The sequence below is a fragment of the Pipistrellus kuhlii genome, unplaced genomic scaffold (genome assembly GCF_014108245.1).
Source record: "Pipistrellus kuhlii isolate mPipKuh1 unplaced genomic scaffold, mPipKuh1.p scaffold_m20_p_3, whole genome shotgun sequence".
Classification (NCBI taxonomy): Eukaryota; Metazoa; Chordata; class Mammalia; order Chiroptera; family Vespertilionidae; genus Pipistrellus; species Pipistrellus kuhlii.
This window is the reverse complement of record NW_023425529.1, coordinates 48,298,560-48,325,309: the sequence shown is the minus strand read 5'-3', so window position 1 is coordinate 48,325,309 and position 26,750 is coordinate 48,298,560. Positions and strand designations below refer to the sequence as shown.

The window sequence follows — 26,750 nt, the reverse complement described above, 5'->3', positions numbered from 1 at the left end:
ACACACACACACACACACACACACACAAAACTAAACAACCAACCTTGTCATTCCTAAACAAGCCACAAAAATAAAGCCCTACCCTCAATATACACAATATTATCCTATATACAATATTAAATGATTTCTTTTTATTCCTCTGTCTCTTTCAGTCTCAGCTGAATGGTGTCACATTTCACCCAACCTCTCAAACTAAAAATCTTCTTATCTATCCACCTTTTCTAACTGGTCTTCAAGGTCAGAAATTTATCAAAATTCTAGGTTAGCATTTCTTTTTACTTCTACATCTACGATTTTAGTTCTGGTTCTACTCTCTTGTCTAAACTACCATAGTTGGTCTGTCTGCAGTCTTTCTCCACTCCAGATGGCAAATTATATTCCACAAACATTTTAAGCATCAATTGTGTCTGGCACTGGAAATCTTTGTGTTTCCAGTGCCAGACACAATATAGCATTAGTCTCATTAAGTTTCTCTGTATTGCCAATTAAGTTCTATCTCCTTAAGCAGGCATATAAGGCCCTTTTCCACCTGACCTGAACTCACACCTCCAGCCTTCTCTCACTAGTCTCCTTTACTAGTCTCTCCTAAACTCCAGCCACACTGAACTTGGATTAGATCCCTGAAAATTCCATTGCCTTTACATAACATGTGCTGTTTTCTGCCTGGAATACCCTTTTTGCCTTTCACTATTGGTCTGGAAAAATTTTATTCAGCCTTTGAAATTTAACTCTTTATTACCCCTCTTTGATACTTTCCCCAATGACCTTAGTTCTTCAGGTTGCTATTCCCACAGTATTCTGTTTATCGCTCTCATATAGTATTTATTGCAATGCATTACAATTTATCTATTTACATCTTTACTTTTTCTATAAGACAATTCCCGGAGGTTGTTCTGCAGTATCAAGTACATGGTAGGCTCTAAATTCTAAAAAATATGTATTTTTAAATGAATCTCTTAGTACTTAGTTTTCCCTTATTTTCCCCAATGTTATTGCATAGCCCTTACTTCTTAGAAATAGAGCATTAAAAATTTTGGTGAACAACTAAATAAATAAATCAGAAAAAGCCTGGTGGAGGAGAGTGTGGGGGAAATCTGGATGGCATGGCTCAGTGGTTGAGCGACAACCAATGAACCAGACTTCATAGATTCTGGTCAGGGCATATGCCTGTGTTTTGGCTTCAATCCCCAGTAAGGGGAATGTAACAGAGAGCCGATTGATGATTTTCTCTCATCATTGATATTTCTCTCTCTTCTTCTCTGAAATCAATTAAAAATATTTTTAAAAATAAAAAAGGGTCCTTAACTTTAAAAACTAATCCTATTTCTCCATTATCCCATTCTATACTTGGTCATCCTGCAAGTGCTAAATACAATGTTAATATTGCTTCAACATCTATGAATGTATATGTAACCTTTTTCTGGTCACTTTCAACAAAATACAATGGAGAGTATAAGTATGAATGCTTTGCTTAATTGTTTAGAGCATCATCCTGTGATATACCAAGGTTTTGGGTATTTTTAAAAAAATTTTTTAAAAATTTTTTGTTAATCCTCACCAGAGGATATTTTCCCATTGATTTTTAGAGAAAATGGAAGGGAGAAACAGTGAAAACATTGATGTAAGAAAAACACATTGATTGGTTGCCTCCTGCACGCAATCCAACGTGGGCTGGGGAATCTGCAATCAAGGTACATGCCCTTGACTGGAATCAAACCAGGACCGTTAAGTCTTCAGGCTGAGGCTCTCTATGCACTGAGCAAAACCACCTAGGGTATGGTTTTGGGTTTGATTCCCAGTCAGGGCACATACAAGACTCAATCATGAATGCATAAATAAGTGGAAAAACAAATAATTACTTCTCTGTTTCTCTCTCTCTAAAAAGCAATCAATATATTAAAAAACAAAAATTTTAAAAATGATTAAAGAGCAGAAATTATGGCAAAATTACCCAAGAATTGTAATACATTCTTTCATGAAAACAATAAAATTAAAACTTTGACTTCTTCTCACCCCAGAGACTATAGAAAAAAGCATATATTTTATATAGAAATAAGCATATTTCACTATTTTTAAAGTCTTATTTTCTAGAGGCCTGTTGCATGAAGATTCATGCAATAGGCCTTTCTTCCCCTGGCTGCCGGCACTGGTTTTCCTCTGGCACCTGGCACCCGGGCCACAGTGGAGCCTTCAGTTTTCAGTTTTCAGACTTCACTCTGGCGGAGCCTTCAGTATTTGTATCATGCCTGTGTATGCAAATTAACATGACAGTATGGTGTGTTAATTTGCATACTCACTCCTGATTGGCTGGTGGGTATCATGGAGTTATGGTTAATTTGCATCTTTCTCTTTTATTAGTGTAGATGAACTCCCATGTTTACATACATGTTATAAGTTCATGTTTGAGAGAGAAGACCATTTTTAGAAGATTTCTAAATATATTTCATTTAAAAAGGTAAATTAACGTTTTAAATGCCATTTCATTCACTTAGAGCTGTTCATGCTTTTGTCAGTCCAAAGTTAGAGATTACTAGCAAAATTTCAGAATATAAAAAAGCTCAATACAAACAGTCATTTTAACCCTTTCATTATTGGCAAACCAGACTGATAGAGTATACTTCTAAATTGTGGGAATGATGACATCATAAAACAAAGTAATTTAAGTTGCTATAAGTGATGGTTATTTTAATTTTTTAATTTTTTTTTATTTTAGAGAGAGGAAAGGAGAGAGGAAGCGAAAAACATTGACCCATTGTTCTACCCATCCATGCATTCATTGATTTATTCCTGTATGTGCCATGACCCTGAATGCAACTTGCAACAATGGTGCCATGAATGATGCCCTCCAACCATCCAAGCTACCTGTCCTGTGCTGTGATGTTTATATATAAGTAGGTCATGATATTTCCCTTAAACTTTATGATCAATTTCTTATTCCCCATACCTAGAGCTGATTACTACTTTACCACCTCTTTCCTTTTGCCTTACACATACAAAATTAACAACTTCTAAATTTTTATCTATTAGAAAACCCCTCATAAAAACTGGACTATTCTCATCTGTTATAATTTATTAATATGTTATTTCAGAGACAGGAAGGGAAAGGGAGAGAAACATTGATGAGAAACATTGATGGGGTGCTTCCTGCACAATCCAAGCATGTGCCCTATATCATATTAAAAGAAGAAACTTCTTGTTGCATGCGACAATGCTCAACCAACTGAGCCACACTGGCTGGGCTGTTATAATTTTAAAACTTTAAAAAATGGTTCATGTGAAGAGAGAGTCCAAGATGGTGGCATAGGTAAACACCTAACTGCAGCCTCACACAACAATTTCAATAAAATAAAACTAAAATACAAAATGGACATTACCCAGAACTACAGGAAAGTCGACTGACTGGAAATTCTACAACTAGAAGGAAAGAGAAAACCAGAAGGAAAATCAGAGGAGCTGTAAAAGCTTAAGGTACGGAGACACGGTGCATGCACGGTGAGGACGGAGCTGGAGAGGAGGGGGAGGCTTAGTGCCTGGCTGGCGTTCCCTAGTGGGAAGGAGATAAAAGCTCCAGACTGTGCTGAACCCCAGATCTGACAGCACTGAACCCCAGTTCTGGGCGAGACTCTGGGGACCCAGACTCATACAGAGGGAGCCTGGGCTGTAAGACAGAATATCAGGGGAGTAGTGAAAGGCAGACCCAGAGACACACATTATGAGCAGAGGATGGACTGTTGATTCTGCTGCTAGATTGCCCTAGCGGGAAGGAGACAAAAGCTCCAGACTTCTCTGAACCCCACTTCCAACTGAACTGAACCCCAGTTCTGGGCTCATTGGGGGAGAGACTAGACTGTTTGGTAGCGGGCACAACTCGAGGGCACCTTTCTCTCAGAGGTGCTTGCAGCGAATACCAAAGGACACTGAGGAACACTGATACTTAGGAGCCTCATAGGGCAGGGCTGACGGAAGCCAAGGCTATAGGCTCCATCCTGAAACTGCCCCATCTAAGCTGAACACAGAGACTTTTAAGGCTACCAACTCAAGGAAGCAGCGAAAATGCCGAGACAAGGAAACAGATCATAAACGAAAGAAATAGAGGACAAAAAGCGACTGAATATAGAGTTCAAAACCATGCTTATAAGGTATTTCAAGAATTTCCTAATAAAAGCCGATAAAACAAACAAGATCTATAAGGATATGAAAAGGGATCAACTAGAAATAATAAAGGATCAATAAGAAATAATAAGGGATCAACAAGAAACAATAAGGGATCAACCAGAAATAAAGAATACATTGTCTGAAATAAAAAATATTATACAGAGTCCTAAAAACAGAATGGAAGATCGCAAGAATCAAGTCAAAGATTTGGAACACAAAGAGCCAGAAGACACTCCTCCACAGAAGCAAGAAGACAAGAGAATCCAGAAAGTTGAAGATAATGTAAGAAACCTCTGGGACAACTTCAAGCGATCCAACATCAAAATTATGGGGGTCCCAGAAGAAGAGAGAGAGCAAGATATTGAAAACATACTGAAAGAAACAGTGACAGAAAACTTCCCCCACCTGGTGAAAGAATTAGACTTACAAGTCCAGGAAGCACACAGAACCCCAAACAAAAGGAATCCAAAGAGGACCACACCAAGAGACATCATAATTAAAATTCCAAGAGCAAAAGACAAAGAGAGAATATTAAAAGCAGCAAGAGCAAAGCAGGTAGTTACCTATAAAGAAACACCTATACGATTGTCAGCTGATTTCTCAATAGAAACCATGCAGGCCAAACGAGAATGGCAAAAAATATTCAAGATGATGAATAGCAAGAACCTACAGCCAAAAATAATCTACCCAGCAAAACTATCACTCAGAATCGAAGGCCAGATAAAGAGCTTCACTAAAAAAAGCTAAAGGAGTTTATCACCGCCAAACCAGAATTATATGAATTGAAGGGGGTTCTTTCGGAAGAGAAAGAAAATAAAGATAAAAATTATGAACAACAGCCGAAACCGGTTTGGCTCAGCGGTAGAGCGTCGGTCTGCGGAATGAAAGGTCCCAGGTTCGATTCCAGTCAAGGGCATATATGTTGGTTGCAGGCATGTCCCTGGTGGGGGTGTGCAGGAGGCAGCTGATCGATATTTCTCTCTCATCAACGTTTCCAGCTCTCTATTTCTCTCCCTTCCTCTCTGTAAATAAAAAATAAATAAATAAAATAAAAAAAAAATTATGAACAACAGCCCAAACCAGTTTGGCTCAGTGGATAGAGTGTCAGCCTGTGGACTGATAGGCTCCGGGTTCGATTCCCGGGCATGTACCTTGGTTGTGGGCATATCCCCGGTGGGGGGTGTGCAAGAGGCAGTTGATCGATGACTCTCATCAATGTTTCTAATTCTCTATTCCTCTCTCTTCCTTTCTGTAAAAAAAATCAATAAAATATATTTTTTAAAAATTATGAACAACAAATATGTAACTATCAACAAGTGAATCTAAAAACCAAAGGAATTAAAAAAAATCTGATGAACAATATTAACTGGTGAATATAATAGAATCAGAGATATGGAAGGGGTGTGAACTGATGATTCTCGGGGAAAAGGGGAGAGGGGGTGTGGAAGAGACTGAACATAAACTGTGCACCTATGGATGAGGACAATGGGGAGTGGGGAAAGGGTAGAGGATGGGGTGGGAACCTGGTGGAGGGGAGCACTGGAGGGGGGAAAAATGAGGAACATTTGTAATAATATGAACAATAAAGATTTATTTTAAAAAAATGGTTCATGTCAATCAATAAAGTTCTTTTTTTTTTTTTTTTTGCTATTATTGATTGTGGACACATTTAAATTCAGTCCTCTGAAAAATATAAGAAGAGGAATGCTGTAATTAAAATTGATGAATTGTTTCTGCATTCCTTTAATTAACTTTAAAATTTGGCCTGGGAATTTTTTTCTTTTAGGAGACTGTTAGGATTAATTTTGTAAAAGGGCATTTAACACTTGCCAAGTATTTTCTAATTCCTGCCAACTCAGGTTGCAGATTTCTCTTCCAAAAGACTGATACATGTTTGAATCTAGACTTGGCCTCTTACTCATACATATTAGTGAATTTGAAAAAAAAATACACACACACACACACACACACACACACACACACAAATCCTGGTACAACTGGTCCCCATCATCTAATAGCTGAGATAACATGCAAAGGCATGGATAAACCTGATTACAAATTACAGTACTTGTGAATCTCTGGAGAGAAGCTATTTCCAGAATTACATACCATGAAATCCCATGAAATATGTCCAACAGGGGGTAGTAAACTATGACTTAGGATGCATTGGGTCTGAATTTTCAAAAATTTGTATGAAAAGCAGTTTTCTCACAGCACTTATTTTGATAAGGGAAAATACCGTTAGAGTTGCAGTCTTCTAAATTCTATAAATTCAGCTCGTCCATTTCCAGTTCATCTTATACATTGTTACCAGATTAATCTTTCTAGAATACACATGTTCTCCCCTTTAAAAAACCCTTCAATAGTTTCCCATTGTCAGAGCAATAAGTTGAAAACAATTAGCCTGATATTCAATGCCACCATTATTTGGTTGTGACCAACTTTCAAAACCTTATTTTGAATTATTCCCTTGTGCTCTGGACTACCTAGGCCAGGGGTTGTACAGCTTGTAGATCAAATCCAGCAGGCTGCCAATTTTTGTATTTTTAAAGGTTTGAAAATAATATTTTGTGACATGGGAACATAAATTTAAATTTCAGCATTCTTAGTGTATTTTTTTTTTAAAACACAGGTTTTTGTTTTAACATATTTTCTATGGTTGATTTCATACTAAGATAGCAGATTCCCAAATTTGCAAGAGAATCTTATGGCCTTATCTGCCCCTTTACATAAAGTTTGCCCACTCCTTATCTAAACTTGTTTCTATCTCTTCACCTGCCAAGATTCCTGCCTGGAATGTACTACTGCCACTCATTCCAGCCGTCACCTCTATGAGGTGTCAAAGTAGAATTGAAAAACATTTTTTTTAACATGATACTCGCGCAGATATAAAATTGTGAGCCAAACATTTAACTGGTTGACAGAACCAGCAAGATGGTAAAGCTGGTTTCCAGGAACATTTAAGGAAGTAGATACTTACAGGCATAAAAAGAAAATTAAAATAAGGTTGTAGGTTAAACATAACTGGTTGTTATACAAAGTAATAAAACTAACTTTGGGGTTGGCCTTTCTAGCCGTCCTAAACTCACACTGTAACAAGTAAATTCACAATGTTTGAACTCCAATCATATAATAAATATCAGAGTCAAACACAGGTATCTTCTCCTAGAGAATAATTCTTGGGCAGGCTGGTTAAAACTGTCCCAGTAGGAACTGAAAGGTCATCATCCCTCCCCACTCCTTGCCTCATTTTCCGTCCTAATCCTTCTGGTCAATATCGACCTCTCCTCTTTTTATGCTCCCATTACCTTTTGTACTCCCATTATCCCGATTTGTGTATTTGGTTTCCTCCAACAGGCAGTAGACTCCTTCGAGTCAATATCTGAGAGCTGAGATTTAACCTTTTTAATGGGATTGGAGCATAGGATCCAATGTCCATAGTTCCCAATGCCTGCCTTGCCCAGCATAGACACGAACATGCAGAATATGAAGCCCCGAACACTCTCCAAGAAGTCTTAGGGCGCTTCCCATAGTCTCCTTTGTTCTGACTGGCGTTGCATGGGTGTATCTCTCCCTTACTCCACCGTTTTCGTTCTCTCGGTACGATCCCTCATTGCAGCCTAATCCAGTGCCTTGCACATAGCGGCACTTGCAGAGATCGGTTGCAAACAGATAGGGGACCCCCTCCCCCCAGCCGATGTGCCTGGAGTCGACTCCCCAGGGTCCGAGCACGGCCATTCCCACAAGCCTCCTCTCCGCCCACATGACCTTCCGGCCTCACGGGCGGCACTGGGCTCTCTGGGCGGCGGCGGGCGCTCCTCCTCCGCCACAGCCCTGACACCCCCGCCATCCCCGGGCCTGTTTCCCACCTTCTGGGTCATGGCGAGGTGGGCCAGGACCCGGATTCTGAAGTTAACCCCTCTCTGCAAACGCCGCCAGCACGGGCGACCTTCCCACATCTTTTTTTTAAAAAAAATTTGAAAGTCACTTATTTTTTTTATTATTATTTTTTAGTATATTTTATTGATTTTTTACAGAGAGGGAGAGGGATAGTTAGAAACATCGATGAGAATCATCGACCAGCTGCCTCTTGCACACGCCCCACTGGGGATGTGCCTGCAACCAAGGTACATGCCCTTGACCGGAATCGAACCTGGGACCTTTCAGTCCGCAGACCGAGGCTCTACCACTGAGCCAAACCGGTTTCGGCCCACATCTTTTTTTTGAGTGGAATGTTTCCTCCCTGGGTTGGTGTATTCCCTCAGGAGTAAAATCAAGCCTCCATTTCCACTTTTTCAAGCCTCCCAACTCTGTGCGACCCTCCGCCTCCGCCTCCCTCCCGCCACCACCGCGGCCGTTTCCGGGGAGACGACCCCCAGCGCGCGGGGAGGCGGTTGGACGGCCAACGGTTTTCCAGGGCCCGGGGCGGGGGACGCGGGAGGAGAGGCGGGAAGCGGTCGGATCCGGGCGGCGGGCGGCGGGCGGGGCCCGCGCCGGGAAGGCTCGCGGAGCGCCGGGAGGCCCCGCCCCTTCCGTAGAGATCTCTAGAAAGCCGCGCAGGGGCCCGAACACAGGGAGTGCGCAGGCGCGGCAGCCGGGCCCGGGCATTTTGCTGCGTCACCAGCCGCCGCCCGGCCTCAGCAGCCCTCGCTCTCACGCACGCACGTTCGCTCTCCGTCCTCGCGCCCCTTTTCCTACACTTTCCTCCCCTCGCCGACCGGCGGAGCCGCTCTCCCCGCGCGGTGCATTGTGGGGACCAGGCCGAGCCCGCCGCTGCCGCCGCCGCCGCCGCCGAGGGAAGCGAGGAGAGGCCGCGCCGGGGAGAAAACCACCGGAGTCGCCCCCGGAGTGTAGTCCACGGCCCAGCAGCTGTCGCCGGAGAGGCCCACCCACCCACTCACCCGCCCCCCTGCCCCGTTCACGATGTGAGTGCGGCGACACCCCGCCGAGGGAAGGTCGCCCCGGCGGGATACCGAGGCCGCGCCGGAGGCCGCCCCCTCCCCTGCGCTCCGCTCCCCTCCCCCGCTCGCGGCCCCTCGGCGCTCTCCTCTCTCGGGTGGCACTGGTTCTCGGCTGAGGGTGGGAGGCCCAGGGTCTGGATTCCGGTTACCGTTGGCGGGTGGAGGACATTTTTTCCTCCAGATGTCCGCTTCCCCCACTTGTAAACCGCCCCTCAGCTTCCCCCGCGCCGGAATCCCACTTTTCCCCCTCTTTGCAGTCCGTGTTATTCCGAACTCTCCAAACTTAAAGCCTTAGGCCTTAATGTGCCGCGAGGGTTTTTTGTGTGTGTTTTTGTTTGTTTGTTTTTGCCATGCGGCGCCCCGGAGGCGTGGACCCCCTTGAATTGCTGGGTTCTTGGGCAGCCTGGGTCGCCTGGTTCCCCGCCCTGTCCTACCCGCGCCGGGCCCCGGGCCCAGTGCACCTGTGGTGGGCGCTCCCCGCGGCCGGGGACCACCACGCGGGCCTCCTCCATGAACCGGAGCTACTAGGCAACCGGAGGCAGGCCGTCCCGTCCCCACAACTTAGTTCCCTCTCGGGCGGCGTGATTTCTCGAGCCTGGGTCTTTCCAGGCCCTCTCCTGACTCCGATCTCTCTCCAGGAGAGTGAAGGTTGCCACAACTCGGCCGTGTCCCTGGCAGCGGGGAGTTGCCATAGAGTAGGGCGGTTCTGCACGTGTCCGGCCGAAAGATTCTCGTGGGCCGTGTTCTGGGTTAACTTTAAGCGAGGTCCCATGATCCTTTCTTAATTTAGAGATGAAATAGGTATGTGTTTGCTTTCTTGTCTTAAAGAGTTTAAATTTGTTTCACTACAGGTTCTTTGGCAATTTTAGGTTTCTTAACGATAAGGGGAAAAACCTGGTGATTTTAATTGAATAAGAATTCCTGGCGCTGCCACGTCCAGGCCTTAAACATTCTCTTCCAAGAAAAGCTTTACGTTTTCAGATGTGAGAACTGCCAGTTATTTATAGTTTTTTGTGGGGGGGTTTATTTTTTAATTTATTTTTCATTTTTGTATTAACTGCTCCCTAAAGGTTATGTATGGAAAGCATTTGAAAGGAAACAATTTCCCCCCCCTACAAAAAGTAATGCACTTTCAAGTGTTTTCTAAATAAGATGATAACATTAACGGTGAGTGTATTGGGCTGGAGTCTATATAGAAAGGATACACCCAGCCAGTTGATGTCTGGAGAACAAGCCTCTAGAAGTATGCATGTATTGCTGAAAACTCCTTAATGTATTTATTAGAATTTTGGAAGAAATATCCCCGCCCCAAAAAATGGTATCCAATAGAAGGTTTTAATCTGTTTTTTTCTTTTGAAATGGATGATTCTCTCTCATCTTTCTATTCCAAATACTGTGGTAGGATTGTCAATCTTAAAATATCTGAGTAGAAAATGAATCCTCAGATTTAAAGCATTACCAGCTTTTAATAGACTAAGATAGCCAAACAAAATATACTTTTACAAAGAAATGCCATTGCATTGTTGTCTTCTTTAATCAACGTAAAAGTTTTGTATAGTGGTTTGCATAAAAGTTCGCAGCCCTAGCCGGTTTGGCTCAGTGGATAGAGTCGGTCTGTGGGCTGAAGAGTCCTGGATTCCTTCCCACCAGGAGCACATGCCAGGGTTTCAGGCTAGGTCCCCAGTAGGGGCTGTGCAGGAGGCAGCCAATCAATGATATTCATTCCTAATCTCTCTCTTTCTCTTTCTCTCTCTCTCTCTCTCTCTCTCTCTCTCTCTCTCTCTCTCTCTCTCGATATTTTATTGATTTTTTTCACAGAGAGGGATAGAGAGTTAGAAATATCTATGAGAGAGAATCATCCATCGGTTGCCTCTTGCACAACCCCTACTGGGGATGTACCCACAATCAAGGTACATGCCTTTGACCGGAATCCAACCTGGGACCCTTCAGTCCGCAGTCTGATGCTCTATCCACTGAGCCAAACCGGTTTTAGCAATGATTGAGAACTTTTTTAAAACTTTTTTTTTTTTAAAGACAATCTCCCACCTATCTTGGAAAAGTTGAGGATTTTTGGCCCTTCCTCAGGCTCATAAGATCTGCCTAACCAACTAAGGGGGATGGAGACAGAATAGTACTACCTTTAAAAAAAAATTTAACTGTTGTAGTTGGTTTATTTCTAAGTTGACCCCATTAACTATAAAGTGAAATATTAGTGTTGAGCTATTTGAAGTAATTATTTAAAAAATATATATGTTGATTTCTGAGAGAAAGGGAGAAACATCAATGATGAAAGAGAATCATTGATTGGCTGCTTCCTGCATGCCCCCTACCAGGGATAGAGCCTGCAACGCAGGCATGTGCTCTGACCAGTTTGCAATCAAACTGCCCTTCTGGTTCATAGGTTCATACTAACCACTGTCCCACATGGGCTGGGCTGAAGTAGTTTTTAAATATATATTTTTAATGATTTCAGAGAGGAAGGGAGGGAGATAAAGATAGAAATATCAATGATGAGAGAGAAGCATTGATTGACTGTCTTCTTCCTGCACGCCCTCTACTGGAGATCTAGCTGGACTGTAATTGAACTAGAGTCTGCAGTCTGGCGCTCTATATCTACTGAGTCAAACCAGCTAGGGCTGAAGTAATTCTTTATGGTATCTTGTACTTCACTAATATGCAAATGGTTTGGAAGCATATTTGACTATCAAAATTTGTTAAAATCTTTATCATCATTCAACTTTATAGGATTGAGTCCCCAAAATAAAATTATCAGTCTTTTTTTAAAAACCGTGTCATTTAAAATATATATATTTTTTTGACTGTAAGGAAGGGAGAGGGATAGAGAGTTAGAAACATCGATGATAGAGAAACATTGGTCAGCTACCTCCTGCGCACCCACTACTGGGTATGTGCCTGCAAACAAGGTACATGCCCTTGACCAGAATTGAACCCGGAACCCTTGAGTCCATAGATCAATACTCTATCCACTGAGCCAAACTGGTTAGGGTCCATGTCATTTTATTGAAACTACATTTTTTTAAAATATATTTTTAATGAATTTTATTTTATTTTATTTTTTGGTTAACCCTCACTGGCAAATATTTTTGCATTGACTTTTAGGGAGAGGGGAAGAAAGAGGGAAAGATAGAAACATAGATAGGAGAGAAACACATCAATTGGTTGCGCGCGCGCGCGCGCACACACACACACACACACACACACACACACACACACACACACCCCCCCCCCCCCCCCCCAGGGAGGAGCCTGCAACCAGTGCCTTTGACTGGAATCAACCCGGGACCCATTGATTTAGGGCTACAATTATCAGTCTTCAGCCTCCAAAAGAATTTTTAATAGCATATTGTTAATTTCTGTAAGTTAAGGAAGAGTAACTGATGATGGCCTTCGTTAAGTGTTGATTTCCTAACCACTGTAACTTGGCAACTGGATTCCCCGCCCCCCCCCCCTCAGTTAGACTTTAACTAGAAGGCAGTAGAAACTGGAATTCACAAATCTGTAGAGTGCAGACCAGTATGTACTGTATTGTTAATTAAGATTCTTCTGTTTAATTGTATTTTCTAGTTTTAAAATCTAGAAGCTATATCACTTTGAGGTCTTAAAAAGTTAATGATTGTCACTTTTCAGGAAATAAATACTTTTGAAATATCAACCGGTTAGAATCAGCCTAGCTCTTAAATGCTTTTAGATCATATTTTATCTGACTTCTTACACTGAAAATTGTTGTTTAGTGTACTTTACTGTGGAAATACTAAGTTTGTTGTAAACTATTATTACTGTGTAAATTAGCAGTGATAGGTTTTATTTAGTTAGTTATTAATATACTTTTACTGATTTCAATGAGGGAGAGCTTTAACTAGTTTGGCTCAGTGGATAGAGAATTGGCCTGCAGACTGAAAGGTCCCAGGTTTGACTTCGATCAAGGGCATCTACCTTGGTTTAGGCATATCCCCAGTAGAAGATATAAAGGAAGCGGCTGAGCAATGTTTCTAACCCTCTATTCCTCTCTCATCCTTTCTGTAAAAAATCAAAATATATTTTTAAAAAACAACAACCTGATTTTCTAATAAATAAATAAATAAATAAATAAATAAATAAATAAAAAGAGGAAGAGAGATAGAAACATCAATGATGAGAGAGAATCATTGATTGGCTGTCTCTTGAACTGGGAATGGAGCCTGCAACCAGGCATGTGCCCTGACCTGCAATCGAACCATGATCTCACAATTCATAGGTCAACTCTCAACCACTGAACTATGCCAGCCATGTGGCGGTGCCAGATTTTAAATTGAAGCTAGCTTCCCCACTTTTTAAGGATGTTTACTTTAAAGCTTACCTTGAGCAATATGTCGTTCCCTTTTGTATTCCAAAACTAAATAAAATGCTGCCATGGGTTTTCTGTGCAATAGTTCATCTTCACATGTAGCCATACTTTATTGCTAAACAGTTTTATGTCAGGGCCCTTTCCAATTCAGTATATTTTGTGTACTGAAAGGATCTAAGTTATACACAGATGTGACTTTTTACATATATGTTTAATTTTTGCACCTAATTCTTCAAATAGCACCTATTTGTATGAGGTGCTATTCCATATAGGATTACAACCCTATTCAGGAACCCAATTTTCCTAAAAGAGGGCTTATTTTTTCCAGGAATAATAATTTTCAGGTGGTCCTTTTCCAAATAAATAACCATATCTCTGCAGTTTGGTTTTATTATCTAAACTACTACTTCTGTTAAAACCTGTGATACTTCTTGACTTAAGTTAGTGGAGCTCTGAAGCTCTAAAATTTGTAATGGGGGCAGTAAGAGATTGATCTTGAGTCTTACCTGTATGAAGAAAAATTATGTTATCTGCTTTGGGGGGAGGTATGCACATAGTAGGAATGTGGGAAAGCCATAGAGTTGCTTGGAAGAAAAGGACTAACTTTTGGGGGGTGGGGGGTGTTTAAGAACTTAACTTTTTCCCTTCTATTTTAGAATGAGAATTACCAAATAAAGGAACTAGGTTCACATTCTTTGTTCCCCAGTGGTGTCTTTGTATGTTTTTGTTACTGTTTTTATGGTGCTGCTAGGCCAAGAGGAGTAACCTAGCAATTCATTGGGTAATTGGATCCAAAACCTTAAGTATTTTGTCTTAGCAGCCTAGAAGCTCTTTGAAAAGCCAATACATGTGAGTTGGAAGAAAAATGGAGTTTCTTGTGTAACATAACTACTTACAGTTTGAAATCAGATTGGATATTTACATCAGTTCCTGTTACCCATTGATTTAATAGAGCAACACCAAAAATTCAGCTTTGCAAAGATGCAACCTAAAGGAGAGGGATGTAGCGCATTCTACTGTTGAAATTGAACCTCTTAGTGTTGTTTTTTTCTTCTCCCAATTACTCAAATATTATTGAGTTTATGGTCAATATTATTACCGTATTTTTCGGACCATAAGACGCACTTTTTCCCCCCCCAGAAGTGTGTGGGGGGGAAGCCCCTGCGTCTTCTGGTCCAAATATAGTCTACACATATACTTTAAAAAAAAAGTTTTTTTACTTGCCCGGCTCTAAAATGGTTCTAAATGCTGCTGTTTACTTTACAGGGTTGATTACATGTGTTTATGACTGTGATGTTGGGTTTTAATGCACATAAAATATTTTAGGACACTATTTGTTTCAGAATCTTTTTTTCTTCATTTCCCTTCTCTTAAAAACTGGTGCATCTTATGGTCCGAAAAATACGGTATTTATTTTATTGATTTTTTTCTTCTTCTTTTTTTTCCCCAGAGAGGAAGGGAGAAGGATAGAGAGTTGGAAACATTGACGAGAAACATCAATCAGCTGCCTCCTGCACACCCCCTACTGGGAATGTGCCCATAAGTTGACCAGAATCAAACGTGGGACCTTTCGGTCTGCAGAACAACGCTCTATCCATTGAGCCAATCTGGTTTGTATTAGAGGCCCAGTGCACGAAATTCATGCACTGGGGGTGAGGGGTGGCCCCTGAGCCCAGCCTACGCCCTCTTGTATTCTGGTACCCCTCGCTGTTTACTGCCTGCTGCTCCTTACTACTCAGCCCACTGTTCCTAGTGCTGCCACTGCTGTGAAGGTGGGAGAGGTTCCTGCCCCTGCCACTGCTCGCTAGCTGTGAGCACAGGTTCTGGCTGAGCAGCGCACCCCCTGTGGGAGCGCACTAACTACCAGGGGGCAGCTCCTGCATTGAGCGTCTGCCCCTTGGTGGTCAGTGCATGTCATAGTGACCACTGGTTGGTCCGCTGTTCTGTCAGTTTGCATATTAGGCTTTTATTATATAGGATTAATTTAAGGTGTATGGCATAGTGGTTATATAATAGTGGTTATACAAATATTCTCAATGCTTCATTACTTTATAAAATGTTCTCAATGTTTTCAGTACCCACTTGGTATCATACATAGTTATTATAATATTGACTATATGCTATATTCCCCTTGCTGTACTTTACATGCCCATACTACCAATTTGTGTGTTTGTTTATTTTTTAACATATTTTTACTCATTTCAGAGGGAAATGAGAGAGAACATCAGCGATGAGAATCATTAATCAGCTGCCTCTTGAACAGCCCCCCTACTGGGGATTGAGCCCACAACCCAGGCATGTGCCCTGACTGGGAATAGAATAGTGACCTCCTGGTTCATAGGTTGATGATCAACCACTGAACCACAATGACCAGGCTGTAATTGTGTCTTAATCACACCAGACTTTTTGGATTGTGGCCTACCCTAAGACCTCATTTTATCTAAATTACCTATTTATTTTTTAATCCTAACTTGAGGTATGTTTTGAGAAAGAAACATCAGTTAGTTGCCTTTCATATGCTCCCAGATCCCACAACCTTTTTGGTATCTGAGATGATACTCCAACCACCTGACCCACCCAGCCAGGGCTTAATTACCTTTTAAAGATCCATCTCTCCAGCCGAAACCGGTTTGGCTCAGTGGTAGAGCGTCGGTCTGCGGACTGAAGGGTCCCAGGTTCGATTCCAGTCAAGTGCATGTACCTTGGTTGCAGGCACATCCCCAGTAGGGGGTGTGCAAGAGGCAGCTGGTCGATGTTTCTCTCTCATCGACGTTTCTAGCTCTCTATCTCTCTCCCTTCCTCTCTGTGAAAAATCAATAAAATATATTTAAAAAAAAAAAAAAAGATCCATCTCTCCAAAAACAGTCACATTCTGAGGGACTGATGGTTTAGGACTTTAACATATGAATTTGGTGGGGGGACACAATTGAGCCCATAACAGTGATAGAACTCTAGGTTACTTACTATGAATTTGAGGAAAGGAAAAATATTCTTCCCTGATGTCCTTAATGTGAATACAAACTGAAGAACTTACATACTTGGTTTTTGATGTGGCCATTGTAATAACCAGATCACTATTAGTGTGCTCCTCTTCCATTACTGTAGATTCTTAATACACAGTTAGCGTTTACAGGATAAGTAATGCCTTTTACACTAGCAAAACTAACGTATCGCCTGTTCATATCCAGATCTCCACAGTTTCAGTCATCCTTTTTTATGTTTAGTTTATTTGAATCAAGATGCAGACTATGCCAAAACAGGTTTGGCTCAGTGGATAGAGCATCGGCCTGCGGACTGAAGGGTCCCGGGTTCGATTCCGGTCAAGGGCATGTACCTTGGTTGCAGGCACATCCCCAGTAGGGGGCGTGCAAGAGGCAGCTGATTGATGACTCTCATCGATGTTTCTAACTCTCTACTCTGTGTCTCCCTCTCTGTAAGAAAATCAATAAAATATATTTTTTTAAAAAGATGCAGACTATGCCACAAATTCCATTTGTTTGATAACGCTTAGGTCTCTTAATCTAGAGCATTTCCCTCTGTGCCATTGATCTAGGAATATTCTAGATTTGTTGCTTCCTTTTCATTTGTTATATTTTATCATTTTCTATAGATGGAAATTAAGTTTACTGTGAAATGTATCATGTTGCATAAAATTAGGAAGTATATGTTTGTCTCACTTTGAGTCATACTAAGATCTTAAGTTCTTTATCAGTTGTTCATATAGTCATTGTTAATTGTTTCATCTAGTGATGATCACTGCCAAATCCGTTTAAGGGCTTCAAAATAGTGATTTTCCTCCCCATGTTTTATTCCATACCAAAGTGGAATTCCATAAAGAAGTTTTCTTCATGAGCTGGTCCTATTCAGTTATCATGAATAATAAAGGTTCATAAAGGAAAGGGAGGAAAAAATGCCTATTTCCCTTTAATTGCCAATTTATTAAAAAAAAAAGAAGCTGTAGCATCTTAATAAGAACCTCATTTTTATATTCAATGTATTTGAACCAATTTGCAGTCATTCTTTTTTGTTAATGCTCACCTTCAGATATTTTTCCCATTGTTTTCAGAGAGAGTGGGAGGGGAAGAGGAGAGAGAAAGAGAAGCTTTGGTGTGAGATGCTTAATTTCCTCCAGCAGATGCTCCAGTGGGGGGAAGGAAGGTGACAGAAGCAAACCCAAGTCCCTAAGGTGTGAAGGATGATCTCTAACCACTACGCAACATGAGCCAGGGCTGCAGTCATTCTGATACTCATATTGTCATTGGCCACCATGATAGACCTTATTTGTTGCCTCCTAGTCTGGCTGACCTCATTGTTCTCACTAGCTTTATTTCATTCAAATACAGATGTCTCAGGGTCATCTGTATTTCCCACTTGAGGTTATTTCTCTGTAGGAATCTTGGTTTCTTTTAGTTGGAAATAGTATTTTGGCACTAGGCTGTTCATTACTCCAGATTGTTATCATTAGAGCTTTTTAAAAATAGAGCTTATCTGGTTATTTCCATTTGAAAGTCTATAAGCCTAGTCACTTAAAGTTTAATTATTAAGTTTGCAAATATTTTCCGTTATTGACAACATGTTACCACATATTGAAAATACTGTTTGGGCAAGAAAAAATTAGAAATAATGTGTGGTCTATTCATAAAACTAAATTGCTTGTTAGCTATATTAACATACAAACATTAGAAGTTGTGATTCGCTGCAGCAGCACATACTCTAAAAAAAGAAGTTGGGAATCGGAATCCTTAGTCCCCAGAAGTTTGGTTAGATACTTTTTTAAAGGCATTTAAAAAGTTCTTTTATTTTGCTTAATTTGCCAATAGATGCCTTAAAAAATAGATATACCCTTGCTGATCTGTTATTTAGACTTTGGAAACTGCCATCTGTAATTTTTTTTTTAATTGATTTTTTACAGAGAGGAAGGGGGAGAGAGAGAGAGCTAGAAATGTTGATGAGAGAGAAACATCGACCAACCGCCTTTTGCACACCCCCCACTGGGGATATGCCCGCAACCAACTACATGCCCTGACTGGAATCAAACCCGGGACCTTTCAGTTCACAGACCAACGCTCTACCACTGAGCCAAACCGGTTTCGGCGCCATCTGTAATTTTTAACCTTCATCATTCAGATCTGATAACAGCGTTCCAGAGCGGAGTGACTAATCAAGTTTAACAGTAGGGCATGTAGGAGGCAGCCTATGTGTCTCTTGCGTTGATGGTTCTCTTTCTCTCCACCCTTCCTCTCTATCTAAAAGTCAATAAAAACACTTAAATAAAAGTTTTAACAGTTGTGAAAAACTTTGATGAGTAGTTGGTTGGAACTTTTATGTATAGAAGGGACTTTAAACTGCTACTACCTGTTGCAAGAAACAGGAACACATAAAAAGGAAAAAGCAAATATTCCAGGTTGCTTCTAGTATAGTATGAGATACATGTATAGATAGTATAAAGGTGAGACTGTAAATAAATTATTTTTTGTTGTTGTTTATCCTTACCCAAAGACATTTTTCCCATTGGTTTTTAGGAAGAGTGAGAGAAAGGGAAAAACACAGAGAAACATCAGTGTTAGAGAAACACACATATTGGTTGCCTCCTGCATAAGTCCTGACCAGGGCCCAGGCCGGGGAGGAGCCTACACCTGACGCACATGCCCTTGACCGGAATCAAACCCCGGGACCCTCTGGTGCTTTACCAGTGAGCCAAACCAGCTAGGGCAAGAAGTTTAATTCTTTAGTGTAATTATTCAGAATCATAGGAAGACTTGTTTGTCCAGAAACAAAATGGTTGCTTTATATGGTCAGAGAAAAAGCTGTAGGTGAGAACTTTTGAGAACAAATACTGTCATTTCTCTTACTCCCCTCTTCCCCTTTTCATTGATTTGAGAGAGGAAAGGAGAAAGACATCACTGAAAGAGAGAAACATTGGTTGCTTCCCAACGGGATCAAACCCTGATGGGAGTAGAACCTGCCACCTTCTGGTATACTGGGAATGTTCCAACAAACTGAGCCACGCCATTTTTCATACTTTTAAATTCCTCCCACAGTTCCTAGGATTCACTGTAAGTTATAATGTTGAATATTACATATATCACAGTTGATGGTGGATTAGTTCTTTCTGGTGTTTTATTTCTGTTAATTGAATTTTAGGAGCAGGGCTCTAAAGCAGTGGCTTATATATGTTGACAGGGCTACCTAAATGTATCATTGTGCTTACTTGGAATGTAGCTGTTAGAGTAAAAATGTAGTTTCTATTAGAAATTGTAATAAACTACCTCAAAATAATGAATGCTCTAAGGCAGTGTTTCCCAAACTTTTGACATATGTGTACCCCTTCTATAATTTACGTAACGCTGAGTACCCCTCGTACTCACGAGAACGTAGGATTAGGCGCAGCTAAGCACGGTGCAGTGCGTATCCCCACCAAACTCCTCCCGTACCCCTGGGGGACGCGTACCACACTTTGGGAACACTGCTCTAATGGAATAGAAATATATGTAACTTATATGCTAAACTTGGGAGGTTATGTAAATATTTAGCTAATGAAGTCCAGCTTAACTTTGTTTAATTTTATCTCTGTAGGCAGCCTGCTTCTGCAAAGTGGTACGATCGAAGGGACTATGTCTTCATTGAATTTTGTGTTGAAGACAGTAAAGATGTTAATGTAAATTTTGAAAAATCCAAACTTACATTCAGGTAAATTTACATTTTACATAATTGGGCAAAATTTATTTCAGATAATTGAATAACTTTGGCTTGCTGTTTTGTGTTTTCACTGAGGTTATATTAATCCTTTACCTCTTTGAAGAGGCTCATTTAAAAAAAATTTTTTCTCCCCACAGTTGTCTTGGAGGAAGTGATAATTTTAAACATTTAAATGAAATTGATCTTTTTCACTGTATTGATCCAAATGTAAGTAGTCTTGATGCTTTAATACTGATTTAATTCATGAGGAAGTGGACATATCTTTTTAGCAAGCACTAATTCTATTTTTCTTAATAGTTCAGAGGGCTAACTAGATATATTTATATTTTGCGATGTTTTCCCTTTCTAACCACTTTTCTGCATATTCTTTTTTTCTTATTTTCACTATTAAGACTTGGCTATACACTTGAAGTTTGTCTTATCTAACTAGCATTTTTTAAAGATATATTATTGATTTCAGAGAGGAAGGAAGAGGGGGAGAGAGGGAGAAACATCAATGATTAGAGAAAATCAGTGATTGACTGCTTCCTGCACACCCCATACCAGGGATTGATCCCGGCAATCTGTGCACGTGGCCTGGAATTGAATTGTTACTTCCCTGTTCATAGGCCGATGCTCAGCCATGCTGGCCAGGCTAACTATGGAAATTTTAAAAAACTCTTCTATGATTATGCAGGAAGAAAAAAACGTCCTTTTTTCATGCAATTTGATAGCTTATGAGTTAGGGGATGTTTTAGTAGTTGGGAGATGTTTCAGAGTGTAGGGGAAATGTAGGGAAAGAAATTAGAAAGGAGGGGTGAGGAATGAATGATACTGAAGAGATAAATGGTATGATAGTGCTTTTGTGGTTTTTTGTGTTTTTTCTTTTTAGGATTCCAAGCATAAAAGAACGGACAGATCAATTTTATGTTGTTTACGAAAAGGAGAATCTGGCCAGTCATGGCCAAGATTAACAAAAGAAAGGGCAAAGGTAGGTTTTTTTTTTTCTTTTTTGAAAATTTCACATTTTTACTTTAAGTAATTAAAGATACATTTGTTTGGTATGAGAAACATAGTGTTGGTTTCAAAGCTAAGTACTTACAGCCTTTTCTCTACTTTGGGATATATTAGTTTTAACTTAAAGCTAAGTGAGGTCAGAACAAGATCAGTCTCTAGTTGGTGGAGTCTTTGCATTCAAGAGGCAGACTCGCATATTTTGGTGCAACTAAACAAAAAATAAACCAGGTATAGTATAGTTTCTACCAATGAATTTTTAAATATATATATATTTTATTGATTTTTCACAGAGAGGAAGAGAGAGGGATAGAGAGCTAGAAACATTGATGAGAGAAAATCATTGATCAGCTGCCTCTTGCACACCCCCTACTGGGGATGTGCCCAAAACCAAGGTACATGCCCTTGACCGGAATCGAACCCGGGACCTTTCAGTCTGCTGACCGACGCTCTATCCACTGAGCCAAACTGGTCCTGGCTACCAATGAATTTTTGTTTTTGCTTTAAAAAGTAAGTTTGTTTAACAACTGAGAGGAGTTTCATAAAACTGTATTTGTGCTAATTCCATGGCTCACTATTGAGTATGAATCCACAGTTCAAAAAAAATGTAGTCTTAAGGTACATGCCAATGGGTGTATGTTAACTTAATCATATGATGATGTTTGTATTGGTCTACAGCTTAATTGGCTTAGTGTGGACTTCAATAATTGGAAAGACTGGGAAGATGATTCAGATGAAGATATGTCTAATTTTGATCGTTTCTCTGAGGTAAGTTCTTTTAAATGCATTCTTCTGCCCTCCCTCCCAGTATATTTCTAGGGAGACAGTTTAATTTGGTTTTAAAGTACCTAGTGGTATTTAAGGCATGTATTACTTTACCTTGAAGGCCAGTCTGCAATAATACTAAATGAGATTTTAACAATAGTCATTTAATCCTAAAATTTAACATTCTTTTACAGTTTAAAAAAATTTAGTGTTTAAGTTTTAAAGTTGATGTGTAAAGACTAAAAATAAATCATATAGTCAATCAATGCAGTACACTAGTTTTTACTTCAACACTGGGATAGATTTTTTTAAAAGCATGAATATAGTAACTGACTTATATTTTGGAGCCATGTAATACAACATTCCTCCTTACATGGCTCTAACACCTTAATTTCAGGAGTGAAGGAAGGATACTCGTGTCTTTCCTCTACTATTTCTTACCTGTAGTAATTGGTGCCACAATTTATCCAGCTGTGCAAGTCACAGCTTCTTAACACTGTTCTCTTTCACTGCCTCTCTCTATCAGTATGTTAACTGCATCTTTGTTCTTTTGTTTTTACCTCCTAAAATAGCTCTTGAATATATTCAATTTTGTTTCTATTGTCATTGTATCCGCAGCACCACACATTGTATTTGGCACATATTTGAGCATTTTTTTCTGCTCTCAAAAACTTTTAACTAAGGTGTTGAACATTGCTTTTAGACATAGGGAAACTTTGCTAATTATTCATATTATTCAAGACTAGATTGCCCAGGATTTTTATACCAAGAGATTTGACTTAAGTATTTAACTCTAAAGTCCAGATAAGCACATATACTTGAAGTCTTTGATTTTTGTTTACAAAGTTATAATGGTGGTGTAAATACTTAAAATTTTTTGTTTAAATATTGTAGAAAAATTGTAACTTGGGGGGATGAGTCCCTCCCCATCAGATAGTAGTTCTGTCTTTGGCTATTTGTACCTCTTTCAGTAACACATTACTTGCTCTATGATTGGAAACAGATAAAGATGGGGAATTAGTACTTCATGTAAGCATGTTTTGTTGTTAGCCCCATTTATTATAAGAAGATATATATATATGGAAAAAAAAATATATATATATGAAAATATATATATATATATGGTTATTTTCTTATAATTGATATAAAGTCTTTTAAGAATTATGCTTGTTTTTAACTAAGTTACTATTTGACCTTTGATTCAATTTTCAGGACTTTTATACAAACTAAGCATCCTGAAATACTTTATTTTAAATCATTTATTGATTCTTCACAGTATTTAAAACTGTAACGAGAATACCGTAATACATATGTCAGTCAGCTTAGTATACAAAACTTTAAAACTACAATGAATCCCATTCTTACCCATCAGTGGTAACTACTGTTTGGGAATTGGTTGGTTAATTTCTGTGTGTGTGTGTGTGTGTGTGTGTGTGTGTGTGTGTGTATATATATTATATATTATATATTATATATATATTATTTATATATATATTATTTTTATATATATTATATATATAATATATATATATTATAATCTTGCTGGATGAATTTTAATAACTTCAACTTTCTGTGATGAGAGTTTAGATTTAACTTTCCTATAACTTTTCAGGATTTTATATACAATTATCTATAATCTTTCCAGAAAAGAAGGTACTTAAATTCTTGTTGGTGGTGGAAATCTATGGCAGACTCGAGCATGCCACCTAATAATTAGGGCTTAATTTAACATCATTTTTAAAACTAATTTTTACTTCAAATAGATGATGAACAACATGGGTGGTGATGAGGATGTAGATTTACCAGAAGTAGATGGAGCAGATGATGTAAGTCTATAAATTCTTATCTTTGTTTATTAAAATAATAAGAAACAATTATTTATAGATTGCTTGATATATAGTCAAGATTTTTTTTTGCTACTTAAAAATTTTTTTTAAATATTTTTATTTATTTTGAGAGAGAAACATCAATGATGTTAGAGAACTGTTAATTGGCTGCCTTCTGCACACCCCCCACTGGGGATTGAGTCTACAACCCTGGGCATGTGCCCCTGACCTGACCAGAATTGAACCTGGGACCCTTCAGTCCTCAGGCCAACACTCTATCCACTGAGCAAACCCAGCTAAGGCTTTGTTTGTTTCTAATATAGGGTAAAGCAGTTTTTTAAAGGTGCTCATTTTTGAGGGATGGTTACCTACTAGGGAACTGATGTCTAATGGGCCATTCTTAGAGACCACATTTCAAAAGAATCAATGCATTTCAAAAGAATCAATATATATATAATATATATTATTATAATATATATTATATAATATAATATATATATATTATAAAATATATATGCCTTATTCAATTAAAAGTTAGTCTGGAGGTTATTATTATAATTTTTTAAGATATTTTATTGATTTTTTTTACAGAGAGGCAGGGAGAGGGATAGAGAGTTAGAAACATCGATGAGAGAGAATCACCTATCAGCTGCCTCTTGCACACCCCCTACTGAGGATGTGTCCACAACCAAGGTACATGCCCTTGACCGGAATCGAACCCGGGACCCTTGAGTACATAGGCCGATGCTCTATACATTGAGCCAAACCAGTCTGCTGGGGACTATTTTTACAAAGTTAAACAAGTTTCATAAAAGTGAATTGGTCAGAGATTAAGTAAGCATACGGACATTGTGAACCTATAAAAGGATATACTGGGTTACTCTCCTCAACATTCCTCTCCTGGCATTCTGTTAACATCGTAAAGGAAATTTGTTCAATGCATTTAGGAAAATACTTAGACAATTCACTAGTTATGATTAGACTTCATTGTCTTCTATCAGTCCAGTGGTCTGTATTGAGCCATTTTCTTTCGTTGAATGTCAAGAGAGAAGAGAAACCATTTTATACCAAGATTCAGCCTGGTTGACAGGGATTGAAAGGATGGACTCAATTCCTACCAAAAGGCGTACATCTTCCTCAGCTGTCCATCTGTAAACCCATTCTTAAGTCAGTTGATTAAATTAATAAGCTTGATATAACCACCTATCTTTGCTACGTGAGTGAAAACTACAATGTTTCAGTTTTTTAAGGCAAACTGTTCAGTTAGCAGAGGAATGTTTGATCAGCTTGGTAACTTTTTTATTTCTCTTCTGCAGGATTCACAAGACAGTGATGATGAGAGTAAGTGTCTGTAAAAACGTTCTGCACAGTATTTCACATCAGAGACCACAGTTCTCAAAATAAAGAAATTAACTTCATAGTTCTTCGAAAATATTTTTATTTTCATTTTTAAATATATTTTATTGATTTTTTTACAGAGAGGAAGAGAGAGGAATAGAGAGTTAGAAACATCGATGAGAGAGAATTATCAATCAGCTGCCTCTTGCACACCCCCTACTGGGGATGTGCCTGCAACCTAGGTACACGCCCTTGACCGGAATCAAACCCGGGACCTTTCAGTCCGCAGACCGACGCTCTACCACTGAGCCAAACCTGTTTCAGCCGAAAAATATTATTTCTTTATGGCCTCTAATAAATAGCCAAGGCAGAAATTTTAATGATTTGAGATTCAAATTCAAAAAGTAGGCAACTGTTTAACTCTCTTTGGCTGCTTTCCCTATAAGACTTTGACATTGATGGATTACTTCCTTATATTTTGTACTAACCATGTTAAAATCCTTTCAGAAATGCCTGATCTGGAATAAAGAATGTCGTCCCTGGATTTTGAGAAAGAAAAATAACTTCTCTGCAAGATTTCATAATTGAGAGAATTCCTGAGTTGATAGCTCTAAAGGCAGATGCTGTATTTGCCTCCTTTAACCCATTTTTCAACCTGTTTGTTTTCTTAAAGGCTTCACTAAGGGTTGATATGTACCATTGTATGGGGCAATTTTAAGTCAGCTAAGGCAATAACCTTATGCATGAACATTTCCCAGACTTCCATGATGCTGTTGACGTCCTAGACAATTGATACAACAGTTGTGATAAATAAAAACATTTCACCTAAGTCTCCTTTACTTCATAACATAGATACTGACATGATAGGAAGCTCTTGGATTATGGAAAGATAACTAAGTTTTAGATTTTAGAACATGGACTCAACCTGGCTGAAACAAATTGATACCTTAAACTGGTAACCTATTGTTCCTCTGGTATATTCTTCAGGATTGTTCCACTGAAGTTTTATTTTTCAAAAATTTTACTTCACATTGTACATAAGTGATCACTTGTCAGTGTTCCAAATGTATCTTAGCTAAACCTAGTGAATGCCCTAACTTAGATGGTTTTTGAAGCCTGTACATTTGGTATTGTTTGACCCTTAAACTTTTACATCTCTTAGCATGGAGGACAAAGAAAGGCTGTACATTGTTGCTTGAGAGTCTGTACATTTAGACCAAATTTGTATTTGCACTGTCAGTATGGCAAATGAGTGAAAAAATGTTATTAATACACTATTGGATTTTTTATTTCTTTTTTTTTTTTTTTTTTTTTTATCCAGCTTGTACCAGGGCTGCAAACCTCAATTTATGTTCATGACAGTGGGGATTTTTTTAAATGTCTACATTCTTTCTAATAAACTGTTGGAAGACTTTTTGGCTGTCCTTTTAAGTGTCTGGTTTACTGTAATTTTATGTATTACCATTTACTGGAATGGAGTTATTTTTACTTGAGGAAGAATTTGGGGATATTTCTCTGTTTGGAAAAAAGAAAGCTTGCTATAATGTCACAGGAAACCTTTTAAAAGTGGATCTGTAATAGCAAATTGTAGATGCACTTTGCAGCAGTTGGAAAAGAAAGTGTTGTGATTTGATTGAAATAAAACTAAATGTGTTGTCCTCCTCTAAA

At 39.3% G+C, this 26,750-nt stretch overlaps 1 protein-coding gene and 1 pseudogene across 3 annotated transcripts; one reads left to right on the top strand and one right to left on the bottom strand.

Annotated features, from left to right (window-relative positions):
• Positions 1-8,036, bottom strand: part of LOC118729500 — a 25,791-nt pseudogene extending 17,755 nt beyond the window's left edge.
• PTGES3 (prostaglandin E synthase 3) lies at positions 8,020-26,750 on the top strand. 3 transcript variants are annotated; one of them, XR_006742854.1, is made up of 9 exons: positions 8,020-8,042; positions 20,038-20,151; positions 20,298-20,367; positions 21,032-21,130; positions 21,832-21,921; positions 23,682-23,744; positions 24,790-24,960; positions 25,061-25,085; positions 25,590-26,750. XR_006742854.1 is itself a non-coding variant. In XM_045588141.1 (8 exons), the coding sequence occupies exons 1-8, from the start codon at positions 8,035-8,037 to the stop codon at positions 25,607-25,609; spliced, it is 489 nt and encodes a 162-aa protein (XP_045444097.1). In that variant the 5' UTR covers positions 8,020-8,034; the 3' UTR covers positions 25,610-26,750. The 3 variants fall into 3 exon arrangements, 2 of the variants coding, with proteins under 2 accessions (XP_045444097.1, XP_036313252.1); XM_045588141.1 differs by lacking the exon at positions 24,790-24,960; XM_036457359.2 differs by lacking the exons at positions 8,020-8,042; positions 24,790-24,960 and adding an exon at positions 8,728-9,080.

What these genes read in the sequence shown, in the direction of transcription:
- PTGES3 (XM_045588141.1), top strand. An exon ending in AAGTAGATGGAGCAGATGAT is followed by an intron (nt 23,745 to 25,060) that starts GTAAGTCTATAA and finishes TCTCTTCTGCAG; the next exon opens with GATTCACAAGACAGTGATGA. An exon ending in ACAAGACAGTGATGATGAGA is followed by an intron (nt 25,086 to 25,589) that starts GTAAGTGTCTGT and finishes AAATCCTTTCAG; the next exon opens with AAATGCCTGATCTGGAATAA.